The 19,041-nt window shown below is 37.4% G+C and overlaps 1 protein-coding gene across 1 annotated transcript in view; it reads left to right on the forward strand.

Moving 5' to 3' along the window:
• Positions 1 to 19,041, forward strand: part of lgs (BCL9 domain-containing protein legless) — a 402,368-nt gene that overhangs the window by 363,916 nt on the left and 19,411 nt on the right. The window contains exon 13 of the mRNA XM_090374845.1: positions 15,526 to 15,769. Coding sequence (XP_090230971.1) covers positions 15,526 to 15,769 — 244 coding nt within the window. The remainder of the gene's footprint in view (positions 1 to 15,525; positions 15,770 to 19,041) is intronic.

The following is a 19,041-nucleotide window of genomic DNA, read 5'->3' on the forward strand; positions in this document are numbered from 1 at the left end:
GGATTTGTCACCCTTTTTAGGAACTGGCTGGATATGAGCAAATTTCCAAGCAGAAGGAAAAACACCTTTGGAATAAGAAATGTAGTTTTTTTATGAATTTCATCCCAAGATTCTTCAATGATTCTTACAGCATCTAAAACATTGAATTGTTTCCAAAAATCTTTAACAGATATCTCACTATTTTGTCTCATAGCTTCATTCAGGCGTGCAAACGAACGCCTCGTGTAGTAAGCCTTGAATGTTTTGATGACTCCCTTGTCCATCGGTTGAAGAAGGCTGGTTGTGTTTGGAGGCAAAAACACAACTTTCACACGTGGGTCGAAATTAATTAGGGTGGCAGGAGGGTGACCAGGTGCATTGTCAGTAAGAAGCATCACTTTAAATGGAATCTGTTTAGACTTGCAATAACATTCGACTTCGGGAATGAAGTGGTGACCAAACCAGTCCTCAAAAATGGAAGCTATCACCCAAGCTTTATGATTTGACTTCCAAATCACTGGTAAGCTAATTTTAGATATACACCAAACGAAAAAATCAAGAACCGCGTAACTCCGAGTTTGCGTAAGTTGGGGTATTACTGTAGTAATAAAACTTTGAAATCTAGATTTTTCCACAAGTTCAATAGCACAGAACATAACGTGAGGATTTCCCAATAACATCCAACATAATAGCAGAGTTTTTCCCCACACAAAAACTCAAAAATACCATGTTATGTGAGGTTGCCACAATTCTCTAACCATGTTAGAGCATAACCGTGTTATATAAGTACTGTGTTCTATGAGGATTGCCAGACTCTATTAGTCATGTTAGAGCGAAACCATGTTGTAGAAGTACTGTGTTATACGGGGGTTGCCTGTATTAGATATTATTATTCCCTTCCATTTTCAAATTTTTTCAAAATTTGTTTCAAATTTGGCAAACTGTGAAGTGTAGAAAATTTTAATATTTGAATATTACGGAAGCATGTACTGTACTTAAAAGCTTTTCTAGCTCTCTATCCTGAGAGTATATCACTTTCTGTGTTTTCATGTGTATTCAAAAATAATGTCTTTCAACAGTACACCATTTATGGCAGTTATAAATGTTGATATTATAGATCATATGAGAGACTTCTATAAGTAAGTTTAACTATAAGCAAATACATAATTTCAAGCTTTGTAGCATCAGTATGTCGTTTTCTCATGCTAGCATTACTGTGAGTTAAAAAGTAGAACAGATATGGTAGCACTTGTACCCATTCGGAGTACACACAGTACTAATGGGGACCCTAAATCTTGCTCCCGATTTAAAAAAATAATAAATAATTTAAAATTTGTTATTTCTATGTCGAGAATGGGACAGGAAATTACAGATTTTTTGCTTTCAGCAACCAATAATGAGCACTGACACTGCAGGGCTAAGTGAAAAAATAAATTTGCAAATTAATTTGCTTGCAATACAGTCAAAAATTTCTTGCAATCCAGTCAATTTCTTTTACTGTAATTTGAATTCATGGTCCTAGTTCTTGAAGGCGCCTCCGTAGCCAGGTGGGAAGGAGCAGCAGTGCGTAGCACACGCTTCTTGATTAGACCGGGGTTCGAGCCCGTCACCACCAAATACGGAGGATGCGGAAAGGTCAGGGAATGACCACCGCACCGGAGCAATATGGCCTTAGTTGCTAATGCTCCTAAAAACCAAATAACAACAACAACCTAGTTCTTGAATCATTTATAACAATGAAAATTTCATCCTCTTTTTTTAATTCTCAAAGCCGTGTACACCACAAGGTGCTTAGTTGTCAAGCTCTGTAATCCATACATTGTCTTTCCTCGCATCATTGTCCTTTTGCTGATCTTGCCAGGCACATTGCTCAACTTTATACCCTTTCAAGGTCATTTTTTTTTAAGTGCAGTCTTACAATTGCTATATATACAGTAGGAGTGTATAGTGTGTTTAGTGTCAAAGGGCACCAGGGGGTTTCTCCCATCTCTGCCTATTATACATTGTGGATGTGAAACAGAACACTTTCAATGCCAGGTGTATGGATCTTGTATGTGTGGTGTCATGTACCATTGTTCCTCTGGTCATTTGGCCGCTGGCCCCTAATGGGACCCAACATTGCCCCACTCTGCCAGGTCCTGCCACCTAATTTCCCAAGATTTCAGTGGCTAGGACCTTAAAAAAAAAAAAAAAAAAAAAAAAAAAAACATTAAGTTTTTGGGTGTAGGGCTCAAGCAATTTAACAATGATTCAAACACTAATACTTGTAAATTAAAATTAGAGGGGGAAAAGACCGAAGGCTGGGGAGAAAAGACAGATATGGGGTCCATATAGAAGATGACCCCCAAATCAGTGGAGCAGGCCCATGCCCACCAGAGCGGAAAGATAGGGGGGGGAGACCAGGGGTAACCTCCTCCTCCCACTCTGGGAGTGGAGACAAAAGGACCACACAAGGGAGTGTGACTAGGAAGGCCTAAGGCAGCAGCTGAACTGTGCTGGTTGTTTTTGGTCCCACCTGAGACAGCATGCCGGCTAGGAACAGTCAACAGCATGGATGACTTTGGGGTCCATAAGGTTCCCATGACCATCTGTCCATCTGGTGGAGAAGCTGGAATAGAAAATGCAATTTATATCATCCACTCACAGACCATTTTTATTATTGATTTATTTATTATTTTTTTTTTTAATAATTTTTCCCACCTACATTTCAAGGCAACATTTTATATTTTTTACATTTTACAAATTTTTCATACTCCCCCCCCCCCCCCCATTCATCCATCATTCTCCTTCACATCAGGAAGGAGTGACTTATTAAATAAGCTAAATTGACACCAAGCTGTCAATCCTGCCTGTCCAATTATTGCGTTTAAAATAATTCAGTGCTTGTTTAACTTAACCATTGCTTTAAAGACAAAGCAACAATTTAAACAAGCAAATAATTTAAAGAAAGCTCACACAATTTAAATGACGTACAAATAATCAAATTTAGGAGGACATTTATCTACATATCTAATTGAACAAAAAAAAAATTACACACACATATGACAATTATATTAATTTTATTTTATTTTTTAAACAAACTTCCTGTCATACTTTTATATTCTGCTTTCGACATTTATACATTCAACACACTATTTCTCCCATTCATTCACTCATCCATGCACACACTTTTACACCCTTACATTCACACAGCCCATTTCACTCAGACTCCACAGTCATTCACTGATTTTACTCAGTTTCCACATTTACTCTTTCAGCACCCACCCTTTCTCACACATTCATCCCAGAAGCATAAATTATCATTCATTCAATCCTCATTCATACTAGCACACTTCAGAAACCTGCAGCTTACTAGCTTTTTCCAGCTGACAGGTAACTCTGGCTGCATTTCTATACCAATGTCTTTAAAGTCCTTTTCATGAGCGTTGTCATGTTTGGGAACTCAATCTGTTTTGGTTGGACATATGCTATGATGAGGGTGGTACCAGCCTGCCTTTATTCCCATCAGTCACATTTGGTTATTTTACTACTTCTGGTTTCCTGGCAATGAGCTAAAAGAGTCCTTAGAGGCAGGGCATCAAATCTGGTAAAGTCTGGTAATTTCTGAGTCAATTCAGGTATGTTCAGTCATGTAGAGATTTTGTCATTCACTGGGCATGGGGAGGGAAGTGGGCTGGTTATAATATTTGGTCTATTGATTTAGTACAGGGACTGGTTGAAGAGCCTGTCTCTGCAAGTTTCGGCCGATTTCAAAAATGTTTTGAGCATACTTGGTGAGGGCCTTGTAAAAGATGATGGCAGTACCAGCCTGCCTTTATTCCCATCAGTCATAGGAATAAAGGCAGGATGAATCGGTGTTCTTGGCCCCTAGGAAGAGGTCCAATTTTTGTGATTAACTGTCTATGTTGATTTTAATAGATTACACAGTCATATAGAACGTGTGCCCAATCCTCACTTTCACCACAGGTATTGTGGGGGTCATCTGCCAGTCCGAAAGAGTGCAATTTAGCTTTAAGGGATCCATGACCTGTCAATAGAAATGTGGTATAAAGTCCTGGAGCATACAACTTAGGTGGTTTTTGGCTAACCATAGCCACCTGTGGAAAAAACATTTTGGTAGTGTAGTACCTTTAGTCTCTTGCTCCTATTCACTTTGCCATATCTGATGTAGTTATGTGGCAATTTGTTGTTTTTCTGCTTTGTTGTCATTGGCAAGGTTTGGGCTTATGCCTAGAAAACCCATGGGGATTCCTTTTTTAAGTCTATAATATAGCTTTTTTTTGCAATTTCAAGGTGCAGGGGTAGGGTACTGGCCAAAACTTGCAGGGCCGTAATACTAACTGTACAGCATGCTCTAGTTATTGTTAATAAGATTGTTCTTTGAATACTATTTAATTTTGCTCTGTTTCTAAGTATGGCTGTGCGATGGGACCATATGCCATCACCATAGGAGATTACAGGTAAAAACACTGCTCTGTAAATGAGTGCCGATTAGGGTCTCAAATCCAGGAATCCTGCATTTGAGACCCTAATCAGCTTGGCTGATTCTGGCAATCATTCCAGCATAGTTTTTTTGGCCAAGTATGACAGGTGTGGATAGAATGTTAATTTGGAGTCTAGAATTATGCCAAGTATGTCAATTCTTGGACCATGTGAATTGAGGTACCGCCTATTTTTATCACTGGTGGTTGTCTTATATTTAGATTTCCTTTCAGTAGGATACACTTACAGTGTTTTAAATTTTGAGCATGTGGGTTAGCACCCATTCCTGCAGTTGTTTGAGTGCCATGTTTGCTCTTTCTTCCACCACCACCCTTCTGGTGTTACCTTTTACCAATAAGAGAAGGTCGTCAGCAAAGGCGACCCTGTCTGTAGGGCCTAAATCTTTTATCAGGAATTCATCGAGCACAGGGGTCCAAAAGAATGGACCTAGCACTGAACCCTGTGGGCAACCTTTTGTAACTGGGTGTTTTATTTCGTGGAACTGTGTGCGTACTGCTACATGTCTGTTACCAAGATTGGTGTTTATACTTTGATATAGATTTTGTCGTACATTTGTCTGCACGTACTTTTGATCACTATTATTTACTGTTGTTAGGATATAGTGCATGGCATCCTCAGTTGAGGATCCTTGCTTGAAACCAAATTGCTGTTCAGAATTTAGGTTGGCTTCAGTGTAATATTAATTAAGTCTATAGAGGAGTAGGCATTCCATTATTTTTCCTAGAACAGGCAATAAAGCTATAGGTCTGTATGATTTAGGTTCAGTAGGAATTTTTTCCCAGATAAGATTAATCTAATTATAGCCAGTTTCCATGCTTGTGGGAATAAACCCTCAGCCAAGCAGTGATTAAATAAGTTCAGTAGAGTATCAGGTGAAATTTCTGCTAACTTTTTAGTGATATACACTACTTCATGTCTGAGCATATTGTAATTTCCAAATCCCTTTCTTCCTTGATTGACTGTTTTTAACTCATCCCCATATACAGTAGGATTGTGACCTCCCTATATCTGCAAGCAAATGTTCAATAAATCAAATAGGATATCATGAGCTTTTCTTGCTGTCAGTCTACATTACTCAGAGTAGTGTAGACAGCAAGTCACTACTTCATGCCTGACCATATTGTAATTCTCACATACTTTTCTTCCTTGATTGACTGTTTTTAACTCATCCCCACCAAGTGCACATGTTATTTCGAAGTTATTCTCTCACGTGTGAGACTGCATTTTTCTGCATGAAAACATAGCTACAACTTTTTTGACCATCTTTGATGTCTATTTAAATTAGCCTGAAGAAGCAGTGTTTGGTTCTGATCATTAAATGATCAGAGCCAAACACTGACTCTGATCATTTAATGATCAGAGCATTATGCTCTGTTCATTAAATTTTGACATTATGCTCTGTTTCTCTTTGTTTACATCATATAAAAAATCAAAAACAACAGTGGCCTTACTGTTGATCCTTGAGTAGTCCCGCTTCTTTCATTAGCTCAGTCTAAAGAATAACTGTTAATTGCAACCTTCTGCCTCCTGCCCAGCTCAGTCTAAACTGCTTCTACAGGGATGGGATACACTTAAATAGAAAGGGTGCAAGAATGTTTGCTGATGCTATCGAGGCAGTGTTAGGTGGGTCGGAACACTGCTAGATTGGGGGATACAAGGACTAATAGATTAACAGTAGCCATTGGCAGAGGTGAAAGTGATTCTTGCACTGCTTCTATTGGAATGAGCAGCAGCCTGGAAAATAAGATGCAGGATATTTCAGAGACTGCTGGGAATCATTGGGGTACAAGTAAACACATGGGTTGTGTTAGGGTAGCTAAGAAAAAGAACAGGTGCATGTATACTTGCGTGTACATCAATGCTAGGAGTTTAGTAAATAAATTTGATGAATTTGAGGTATTGCTCAAAACATCAAAGGCAGATATTGTTGGGATATCAGAGACGTGGTGTCACACAGATATAAGGAATGCAGAACTGGAATTTGGGGAGTACAATGTCTACAGGAAGGATAGACAGGATAGGAAGGGAGGAGGGGTTATGCTATTAGTTAAGAAATACATAAAATCCAAGGAAGTGAAGCAAGTGGACAGTGCAGTGTCGAGTCAGTTTGGTGTGACATAAGCATTGGGAGATCAAAATTGAGAGTAGGAGTGTGCTATGGGCCTAATGACTCTGATGAATATAATAAGAAACTGTACAGGGAAATAGAGTGGGCCAGTAAATCAGAGAGTCTTATAATGGGGGATTTTAATTTCCCAGATATTGACTGGAATTTGGGGGCTGGTCACTCACACACTAGCAAGGCTTTTGTGGATTTATTGGATGATTGTTTTCTACATCAGCATGTTCGGGAGGCAACTAGAGGGAGTAATACTCTTGATTTGATTATCAGTAGTGATTCTTCATGCATTAAGAATCTGCAGATAAATGAACCACTAGGTGGCAGTGATCACAGTGTGCTGAAGTGGGATTTACTCAAAGAGGTAACTACCATTAGGGGTAAAGGGAAGGGTTATTGCTTTCGTAAAGGCGACTACGATGGACTGAGACAGTATTTAAATTCTATACAGTGGGACCAACTGATGATGTTACCAACAGCAAATTCAAAATGGGAAGCATTCAAAGAACTTATCTTGGAAGCTACTAGACTTTACATACCAACTAAGAAATATTGGTCAAGGTTTAGGCCTAAATGGATGTCAGATGAACTAATGAGACATATGGCAGAGAAAAAAAATGCATGGGATACATACAAAATAACACGTGACACAGAAGCCTATGATAGATACAAGTTAATCTGTAACCAAGTTACAATGGAGGTTAGGCAGGCGAAGGCAGATTACGAGAAATCTTTGGCAAGGGATGCAAAGAAAAACAGCAAAGAGTTCTTTACTTATGTAAACTCTAGAAGGAAGGGGATGAATCAGATTGGTCCACTTGATATCGATGGGTCAACTGTTGATGATCCTGCTCAGGTAGCGAACAAACTAAATGAATATTTTGCATTGACATTCACACATGAGGAGTTATTCAGCGAGGGGAATGCCAGAGGTGTATTCAACTCTGGCAGTAAGCTAGAGAATCTTGTAATAACTGAGAGTAAAGTGGAGGAGAAATTATTGAAGATAAAGACAAGAAAGGCACCTGGGGTGGATGGGATCTATCCAGTTATATTAAAGGAGGCAGCAAATGAAGTAAGCAAACCCTTAGCCATAATTATGAGAGCTTCTGTTCCTGGAAAATTAATGGAGGCACTGGTTAAAGAAGCACTGCAGGATCATCTAGACAAGACTTCAGTTATAGCTCGGACACAGCATGGTTTTGTTAAGGGGAAGTCTTGCCTGACCAATTTGATTGGATACTATGATGCAGTCACAAAAGAACTGGATGCAGGGAATAACTTTTGATATTATATACTTGGATCTTAGAAAGGCTTTTGATACTGTTGCACATGGAAGACTGCCGCACAAATTGGAGCGGTGTGGCATTGGAGGCAAAGTGCTGCTATGGATAAAGGGGTGGTTGAGGGGGAGAAGACAGAGAGTGGTAATCAATGGACACTGCTCATCGTGGACTAATGTTATTAGTGGAGTCCCTCAGGGTTCAGTACTGGGTCCATTATCGTTTTCTGTATTTATAAATGATATTGATGATGGTATATCAAGCTTAATTCCCAAGTTTGCAGACGATACAAAGGTTAGCAGGGTTGTCAAGGACACTAATGACATTATGCTGCTGCAACAGGATCTGGAAAGGTTGAGCAGATGGGCTGATAGGTGGCAAATGAAGTTTAACATTGACAAATGTAAAGTACTATGTATGGGGAAACAGCAACCCCAGAGCAACGTATCAACTCTGTGGTACTACACTGACAGTGGTAGAGAATGAAAGGGACCTGGGGGTGGTTGTGCAGGCAGATATGAAGTTCTCTGAGCAGTGTAGACACGCTGCAAGAGTAGCTCATGGTGTATTGTCAATGATATGTAGGAATTTTTCTAGCAGGGATAAGGATGTGATTATTTCCTTGTATAAGGCAATGGGCAGGCCACACCTAGAGTACTGTATACAGGTCTGGAGGCCTCATTTCAAGAAGGATGTAGAGTTGCTGGAACGAGTACAGAGAAGGGCAACAAGATTAGTGAATGGAACAAAGGGGTGTTCTTACGAAGAAAGGCTCAAGTTTTGCAAATTACAGTGTCTGGAGACTAGGCACCAGTGAGGTGATCTGATACAGGTGTATAAACCCTTGAATGGTTTGAGCATGCTCAGTGCTGATGGGATTCTTCCTCTTGCTCAGAATAATCACCTGAGAGGGCATAAATTCAAATTGAGGAAAGACAGATGTAGGATAGACGTGCGGAAATTTGCCTTTAGCCAGCGGGTGGTTGGTTGGTGGAACAGACTTCCATCCCTTGTCGTGGAAGTTGATAGCCTAAATAAGTTTAAGGCTCAGCTGGACAGGTATTTCGAATGAACAGAGGGGGTGAAGTTGAAATGGTTATTTTTTATTTATTTATTTATTATTTATTTATTTTTTTTGGCTGATGCTGCATAAGCTTGCTTTCTTGCATCAAATGCCTCTACTAATGCTAGTGCTTATAACTGTTAATTGCAACCTTCTGCCTCCTGCCCTGCAGCCACCTTTTGATCCATCTAACAAGTTTTCCTGTGAGTCAGATGGTTTGCTGAAATCCAAGTAAACAGAATTATTTCTTACACCTGTCTCATGAGTGATCCTGTCAAAATAGCTAACTAAGTTGGTTTAAATGTGATTTTCTCTTTACAAAACCAAGCTATGTTTCTTTCAGAATTCCATTTCTCTTTAATGATCCTACTGCACAGTTAATCCATATTTTTTCCTACCAATGAAATAAGACTGATTGATCAGTAGTTAATCACTTCACTCTTAGAACCATCCTTTATACACTTCATCTATTGACAATGCATTGGCACTTCTCCATTCCAAGGAAATTTCTCCCAATTCCATTGATGCCACCATAAATAACTGTAATGATTCCATCCATTCTCATTCGTCAGAATCACTAGACATATGCTGTCAACTCCAGAAGGCTAACTCACCTGTAGGCTTGAAAGTTTCCCTAATCAATTGGCATGATACAATCATAATAAGTATACACTTTTTTTTTTTTTTTTTTAGTAGAGCAGCAAATTTAATGTTTGTTTTGCATAATCTTACTTATGCACATGTTTTTGTTATTATTAGTACAGCAATGTGTTGTAAGTTTTATTTCACTCATTTATTTAAAAAATGACTTCAGTGAAAAGAAATACATGTGAAAAATGACAAGTTACAAGTACAGATTTACTCTGATAATTATAGCAGGAATATAAAGCTTTACCAAAATCTAAGTATATGACATCAGAGTTCCATTTCCTTTTTGATGATGAACTCATAGTGTCTAATCAGCTCCATAAGGCATGATCTTCCTTTAATAAATCTGTGCTGTAATTGCCTTATGGCCCCATTCCTATCAAGGTGATCTTGAATTACTTTATCTATTGATTCTTTATTTTCCCTGGCACGAAAGGCTAAACTTGCAGGTCTGTAGTTACCCATATCACCCTTTGAACTTCTGAAGAGGAGAGACATTTGTACATTCGAAATCTAGACTTTCCCTGAGTCCAAGGATGTTCTCTGTATTAATATACACAATTTTAATGTACACAATTATTATACACAATTTTAATATACACAAGTTTAGACTAAGGCGCATTTAGGGCTAGAGCCTCAAGCTGCGAACAAATTTAGACTATGTATATAAAGTGCTTATCATCATAATACACAGCCATTTCTGAATAAACAGAAAATTTTTAAGGTGGCATCGTTTTAGCCTAAAACGATGCCACCTTAAAAATTTTCTGTTTATTCAGAAATGGCTGTGTATTATGATGCTAAGCACTTTATATACATAGTATACACAAGTTTTTAATTGTAGATGTTTATGAGAATGAATTTAACAGTTATTGATTGTGAATAGTGTGTTTTATATATATATATATACAAAACACATTGATATACATTCTATATATATTTATATATATATATAGAATGTATATCAATTACAGATTAATATTTTATTTTAATGGCCTCAGAGGGTCCTTTCGATTTCTCACCTACTGGTATTAAAGCAAAACTTGTGGTTTGTGGCTGAAATAAACATTATATTGTTTATTTTAGCTTCAAGTTTTTATTATTATTACTGGTCAATGCAAACCGAATTTCGAAATGCAAACCGAATCATGTACAATTTTTGTGAGACACGAATTTTAATATAAATAATACACTAATGAAAACAAAATGTGGTTTTACAAAATGAATGAATGTGGAAAGGATTGTTCTGTGTAATGTGTGTTCTGACAGGCTGAGGCGTGTTTAACAAAGTTCGGACCTGACATAACATTGCTTACTTCTGCAGAGTAGACTGTTCTCTCAATCGTGTGCTGCACGATTGAGAGAACAGTCAGTAATAGATTTTGTTATATATGTGTTGAGCTGACTTTTAAATTACAGAGATGAAACTTCACTCCTCTTGTTATTAAAAAAAAAACAAAAAAACCCCAACATCAACTTCATTTCAGATGTAAAGTGGGTGATAAATATAAGTCTTGGGATCCTCATTTTTACCTCAAGAGCTGTTCAGAGAGAGATTACCATTATATAGACAACGTTGCTCAGTCACAAAGGCAATTACTTCCACCCTGGCATGCTTGAATACCATCACGTAACTGCTATTAAAATTTAAAAATTGAGGTAAGGCCACCACGCAATCTTCTGTCTACCAACAGCTCTGTGCTATCCACTAAGCCAGATACTCTGACTTCTTGCCTGTCTTTACTGATGGTTCGAAGTCAGAATGATCTGTTGGCTCTGCTGCCATTTTCTTAGATAATGCTATAGCTGAGAAGATTCCCCACGATTGCAGAATATACACAGCAGGGTTGTGTGCCATTGAGTTGGCTTTGGACCACATTAAAACCCACAATTACCAAAGGTATTACCACAGGTGCTTTATCAGGGTATGGTATTACCACAGGTGCTTTATCAGGGATGAGATATACTCCTTATCCTTTTCTGTCCTGGGTTCAGCAGATATTATGCTCTCATTCTGGGTGTTCTACTGGCATTTGTTTCTGCTGGATTCCAAGCCACATTGTGATCAGGGGTAATGAACTGGCAGATGCTGCAGCCAGATCACCATAACCCAAGAACATTCATAGCTTGTTAATTCTAAATTATTCTCTTAGTGGCAATAATCTTGGCTTTGGGCAGGTCACGAACAAGGTGTATCAAATAAAGTCTGTAATCAAACGCTAGCAGTCTGGTCTGCACAGGAATATAGAGAGGAAGTTCTTCTTGCTCACACCCACATAGGACATCTTATGCTTTCATTCCTTCCGAGGGCAGATTACTTGCAGTTCTCTCCTATGTACGAGAATTGTGATACAGTGGAATCTCGTTAATACAAAGTTTAAGGGACCTAAATTTTCACGTTTTGTAATAACGAGGTTTGTAGTAACAAGGTCCCCCATGAGTGTCAATTTTACGGGATTTTTTTTTTTTTTTTGGGTACGTACTGTTTATCTAATAATATCAAAAATAAATTAATGAAATAAAATAAAATAAAATAAAAACAAAAGCCTTGTCTAACAATATAGTAATAGGAATAACATATTTTTTAAAGATTTTATTTTATTTGTAAGATAAACTAAGAAAAAAGCAATATTAACAGAAATGAAAATATTGTACAGTATGTATTTTGATATATACAATATTTTAGTATCACAGTAAAAAGAATTACAATCTTAATATAAAAGGAGACATACAAACCATTAACTTTTTAATAAATTAATCTAATTTAAAGAAAAAATCCAGTGTTGTTTGCACAGTTTTTGTCCTATATGCATTTTCAACTACAGCACAGACATTATCAAATACAATAGTTGTTTCTTTATCAGCGTTGCTGCAGGCCAACACATTCTCTATTATGTTCAGTGCATTTCGGGCATCTTTTTTAGATGGCAGTGTGCGTGCTGCTTCACTTTTGCTGTCACTGATAACAAAAACATCATTGTTTTGTTTGGTTTTGTACTGACATCTGAATTGCAGCATAATAGAATAGTGAATCTTTATTTACTTAATTTTCCACCATGACAAGACTCTCCTCGAACAGCAAATTATAAAATAAACCTGTCTTGTCAAGATTAAAAATATCCTTTGCCTCATATTTTTCAAGAATGGACTGAAGAGAACACAACCAGTCTCTAGCCTTTTCTTTGTCAACTAATCCAGACTTACCGCAAACATTTCGCAAAATCAAGTTATTCCTGTCTTTAAATCTTTGGAGCCAACTACTGCTGCATTTGAAGTCCCTAATCCCATGTTGCTGAGCTAGATAATTTGCCTTTTCTTGCAAAATCAGACCTGATATTGACAAATTAGATGCACGCATTTGTTGGTACCACTCAAAGTTTTGTTTGAGGCGCCTTGTGTTTTGCACCACAAATTTGTTTCCTGTTTTTCATCGCTGCTCCAGTGTCACACGCTTCTTCAAGTCTTTTTCAGTTTTTCAGTATTGTAAAGTTGTAATTTCAGTATGGTCAAGGGATGTTGTATTCCTTCGCAATGTTCATTTTGCTTCTTTCCATCCTATCAGCCTCTTATAATTTTTAGTTTAATTTCTAGGCTTAATTCTGTCTGTCTACGTTGTGTTGACATAACACTGCTAGATAAGATTTAATATAAATAAATTTTAAATTAATTTAAAGACAAGTTCTGAAAAAGACATCAGCTCAGATAAAATTGCACAAAAAAAAAATAGATTGCTGTATACGATAGCAAAAGACTCTTTGAACTGGGGTAACAATTGCAACTGACCTTATTCACGTGGAGAGCGAGGGAGTGCATGTAAACAACTTAGAAAAACTTTTTAACAACTTATCCTTCAGAAAGATGTTTTTCAGAGTGCACTTGACGTTGTAGCTACTATAAACTTGTTAGGAATTAGTTTTGTTTACACAAAACTAATTCCTAACAAGTCAGTGCCATCCTTCCTGAAGTAGGGATCCAGGTGGCTGTGGGCAATAATCGGATCGCTCTGCCAAGATTTGTATTAAACATACAAAAGGACAATATTTATTTCTCACAGGGGAAAAAAGAACTTTGTAATACATATTAACCGAATTTTGTAATAAACAAATATATTTACATAGAAAAGCCTATCCTTTTGCAGGGGAATGATATGTGCTTCATATAAACGAGTACTTTGTACAAACCGAGTTTGTATTAACGAGATTTTACTGTACATTTTTAACAATCCAACATATTTTATTTAAGTGTCCATATTATAGACATGAACCATGTTTTATATTTTATTGCTTTTAGTCATATGACTGAGCCTTATACACTCAATCAGATTTTATCTGACAGTGAACAAGTGTTAGCTGTTTTTTAATTACCTAAAAGCTTTAAATCTTTTTATTCTTATATAAAATGAACCTTTTATACCTTTCTGAGATACTTTTATCATTATGCCTTTTTTGACTTATTGACCTGATTTTGTTAGGTCATTGAAATCTTCTCTTATCTTTTACATGAATGGCTTTGGCACATTATAGCCTTAGTTGCCATTGCACCAGTGAAACCCAAACTAAACCAAGTTAGCATACATTTGTACATTTATTTTCTGAAGAAGGTGATTTGGTTTACTGCAGTCATGTAAATTCTCTAGTGGACTCTAGGACACCTACACAATCCAACTGAATGATGGTTATTAAATCAATTCCTCAAAAGTGAGTTTGAAATCGCTGTTGCTCCATAAGGAAAATATTACCATCAGTACCCTTAGCATATGCTGCATAAATGAAAGAAGCCTATATAACATGAACCTTCACTTGAAGTTTGATGTTATCATATGCCAAGAAAACTGTTGAAGTGAGCAGTTTTCTTGGCATATGTATGGCAACCTTAAAGTGAATCCTCTTTTACTAGGACTATAACTTTAGCAATACCAAATATTGCTGCTTTATTTGTGAATGGGACAGTAGAGATAAGAAAAACCATTATGTTAAGAATTAGAAAAGAAAAGAACTGATTCCTGATGGGGGGGGGATGTTGCAAACAAACCTTTAGTCACTCCTGATAAAGTTTTATTACTACCATTACATATTAAGCTTGGTTTAATGAAAAGTTTTGTCAAAGCAATAGATGAAAATGGAGCCCGTGACTTTCTCTTTACCTGAAAGAGAAATTTAGAGAGTCAGTGTAAACAAAATCAAATAGTGCATATTTGTGGGACACCTTGTGTGTCCCACAAATATGCATTATACGTACTTTGTGTCTAATGAAAGACAAACATTTTAAAGAACAGTTAAATGAAGTTGAACAAACTGCGTGGAACTCAAAAAGTTGTTGAAATTTTTTGAAAAATTTCAAAGCTGAAAATTACCAGGAAATAGTCAGACCTCCTCAAGGCCTATGCAGTTATGGGATGTAATATGTCCCTAAAGATCCATTTCTTGGATTCACATTTGGACTTCTTCCCAGAAAACATAGGAGCTGTTAGTGATGAGCATGGGGAACATCTCTATCAAACTATTTCTACAATAGAAAAGCGGTACTAAGGCAAGTGGAGCCCAAGCATGCTGGCTGATTACTATTGGATGCTGAGAAGGGATGTTCCACAAGTGAAGTACAGCAGGATATCAGGAGCTACATTCTAGTTCAGTTAAAGATAACAAGTAAGTCTTTTTGTAAATAAAACAATGTTCTAGTCTCACCTGTTTTAACATTGGTATACAACTGAAATCGTGTTAAAACTGTGGATGGCAGATAACACAGAGCATTTAGAAATTACCATTGCAAAGCTCATTCAGCCATAGATAATTTTTTAGTATATCTTGATGAAATGGTGACTTAGACAAAGGAAAAAAACTTCTGATTTGAGATGATTTTTTGCTGCAAACATAAATTTGGAAAATTATGGGTATTAATATTCAATAAATAATTGTTTTGTTATTATTCAGGTGAAAATGTCATATTTGGACCTGGCCTCAGTGCATGTGTTCAGTCAACATCAGGTCAGAAACACCCTACAGAACATTGTCCAGGTCATCCTCCAGTGACAGGTCCCCACAAAGAGCCAAGCCTTATGCCAGTGCCATCTCCCCAACAAATACAGTATCTGAATACGTTTGAAGGCCAGGAGCTCACAATTCAGAAACAACCTAATACTAGTATTCGTGATCTGGATATGATGTCTCCTAGTGGGTAAGTACTGATTATTTTGGTATGCATGTATTAGTAGTATGTCATATTAGTCAAGGAAGCCACAGGTTTTTGTTTCATTGGCAAAAAAAAGGGAAAAAAAGATAGTAAAAAGTAGGCAAAAAGATAGTAAAAAGTAGGCAACAAAATAAGAAAAATTATGCACTTCCCTCTGAACATAGGTAACTATCCAGTTGACCTTTGAATTTCTTCAAATTGTTAGTGTCAACTATCTGTGGAAGCAATTTGTTTCAGTAATCAATAACTCATTGGCTATAAGAAAACATTGGCTATAAGGAAAGAAGTTTAGACTAGTCTGCAGTCTAGTCTAAACTTCTTTCCTTGTGATTTGAATTTATGTTCCCTAGTTCTAGAATTCTTTATAACAGTGAAAATTTTGAATTCATTTTATTATCTCCTCTAAGGTGCCTGGTTGCAAAGCTCTGTAGCCCATATATTCAAAGCCTTTCCTCATACAGTTGTTCTTAGTAAGTACACCAATACCTCGCTTTGCACAGCTTCAAGCAGTACGGGTTTCACTATAACACACTTTCAATTAAGTTTAAGTTGAAAATTTACTGTACATATTTAAACTCATTCAATAGTCTAAACATGTACTCTACATATATGCTGCAGTGCCAACTCTATTGTCTCACATGCACCAGTAGGTCCCTTCAGGCAGTCAACGGAAATGGGCAACAGTGTTCAGTATTCTTAATTCCATCCTGACAAGACGATATGATAGCTTTTCAAACTTCATTTCACAATTTCTTTTTTACCCCTTAAATACGAAACAATGAGTCAAAAAAGGAAAAGTAATGAAAGTGGTGGAGCTACTAAACGTAAGTGGCTTACATTAGGAAAAAAAAACTTTATATTATCAAGTGCTATGAAAATTATGCATCATATGCTAAAATCGTGCAGGAAAATGAATGGAATGAATGAATGTGCAAACAATAATTCAAAAGAAGGATCAGTATAAAGAGCAGAGAATTTCTATAGCATCTTACATGACGAGTTAAAGTGATAACTAAGCGAAGAAGTTTGCTATTGATTAATATGGAACGTCTTTTATTAACATGGATAGAAGATTGTAATCAAAAGAGAATTCCTTTGAGTCAAAATATCATTCAAGCGAAAGCCATGAGCCTTTATTTTTTTTCCATGAGCCATGAGCCTTTATTCTTTTTCCTTCGCTGAAGGAAAAAGAAGAAAATGAAGAGGAGGAGACTACAGAAATATTAGCAGCCAGTCGTGGTTGATTTTTTTTCGCTTTAAAAACTGGGTTGGGCTTCACAATATTCGTATGGCAGGTGAAAGTGAAGGTGCAAACAAAGACGCTGCTGCAAGATTTCCCATCATTGTATTGAAAGACATCAAGGAAACTAGACTGTTCTGGAAAAAAATGCTCTCATGAACTTTTTTAGCTTAAAATGAAAAGGCTCAACCTGAATATAAAGCATCAAAAGATCATTTAACAATTTTGTTGAGTGGAAACTCATCCAGGGATTTTAACTTGAAGCATCTACTCATGTTCAGAGCAGGAAACCCTAGAGCTCTAAAGGATTGTATAAAAAGCATCTTGCCCCGTAATTTTCCAATCCAATAAGAAAGCATGAATTACAAGAGAATTGTTTACAGAATGGTTCACAAATTATTTTTGCCCAACGGTTGAACGTTACTGCAATGAAGGGATGAAGTTCAAAATTTTGTTGCTTTTAGACTATGCACCATGCCATCCACTTGAAATTTCTGATCTCAATGAAAATGTAAAAATATGCTTTCTTCCACCTAACATCTCTTTTATGACCCATGAATCAAGGCGTAATTGCCACATTCAAGACATATTATCTGTCGCAAACTTTTTCTCAAGCGATTGCAGCTTCAACAGGAGTGGGATCATCATCTTTACAGATACTTTAGAAAAATTATAACATCAGGAATGCAATCGAAAATATATCTGCATCTTGGCTAGAAACCACTGACAGCAACTTGCGTTCTGTTTGGCAGTTTGGCAGTGAAATCATTTCCCATTTGGCAAATGATTTCACTGGTTTTGAATCCCAAATTCAGAATTCACAATTGCCTAAGACATTGTGAAGATTGGGGACTTGGGATTTGAAACTTTTGACACTGCCAATATACATGACTGCATTGACTCACATGCAAATGACTTAGATGATGAAATTTTTCCTTGAAATTGATGAGCAAACTGCATATGAAAAAGAGGATGGTCCTTGAGGTTGTCACAGACATTCTCTCAGATATGCCAGACAAGCTGTACTTGCTATCTGGGGGTCTAAAACGCTGATGGAACTGATATTCGGGTGACACTCAAGTCAAGTGGACCCAATTTCGGCGAAGTCCAGACGGTTTCTGACAGCCAAATCCTCTGCTTGCACCTTCACGATGGTGGGACTGTTAGTAATCCTGGGTATAACCTCCATGCGCAAGTACATGGTGGGTGACCACCCAGGTGTGAACCAATGTAAGCAGGGGTCGAGGTGTGGCGCCCACACCACATGGAGGAACGCCGCCCCTCTATGTTACCAGGCAGTACTAGGTGGTAGATGACTCTCATCAACCGGTAAAATACCACCACTTTGCTTATTGGAGGCTTGAAATGGTGGAACCCATGTTTAGTCTCTAGAGCTAAGTTCCGGTCAACCTTTCCCTATCTCTTCCATCATGCAGTATGATTGATGACTTTTGAGGTTATGATGAACGTCGTGGCGAGATCCAATATTCCTTACATTTCAAGGGTACAGCTCTAATACGGTGTTCGCAGGCCGGCCGCTAGTTAGTACACTGGACTGAACCTATTGGTAACTCTCTAGGAAGCTTCCGGATCAGCTAGTGTATAATCTTGCTGCCTCAACTCTGCCAGATAGTGACTGGAGGGAGTCCGAGTAGTGTGTATGCGGGGAGCATTGTCAAGGCCACGTTATGTCAAGGCAAATCTGGGTTTATTCTTACCACATGTACGCCATATCCAAAAATTTCATTACTTCATACAGCATGTCCCACCTACTTTTTCTTACTATTGAATACACCATGAATTGTCAAACTAATAGAGCAAGCTTATCTGCGAAAAGATCTAAACCTCCCAAGGACTTCCTAATTCATTTCACAAATATACGTGGTCTCAATTCTAATCTCAACGATGTCCATTTCCACTTGCAGTCTGCCAAACCCCATGTACTTTTTCTGACAGAATCTCAGATATCGGTTGATTCTTCTACTGCTCATCTCAGATGCCCAAATTATTCGCTGTA

This window comes from Mastigoproctus giganteus, chromosome 5 (genome assembly GCF_048544385.1).
Source record: "Mastigoproctus giganteus isolate SK-2022 chromosome 5, ASM4854438v1, whole genome shotgun sequence".
NCBI classification, from domain to species: Eukaryota; Metazoa; Arthropoda; class Arachnida; order Uropygi; family Thelyphonidae; genus Mastigoproctus; species Mastigoproctus giganteus.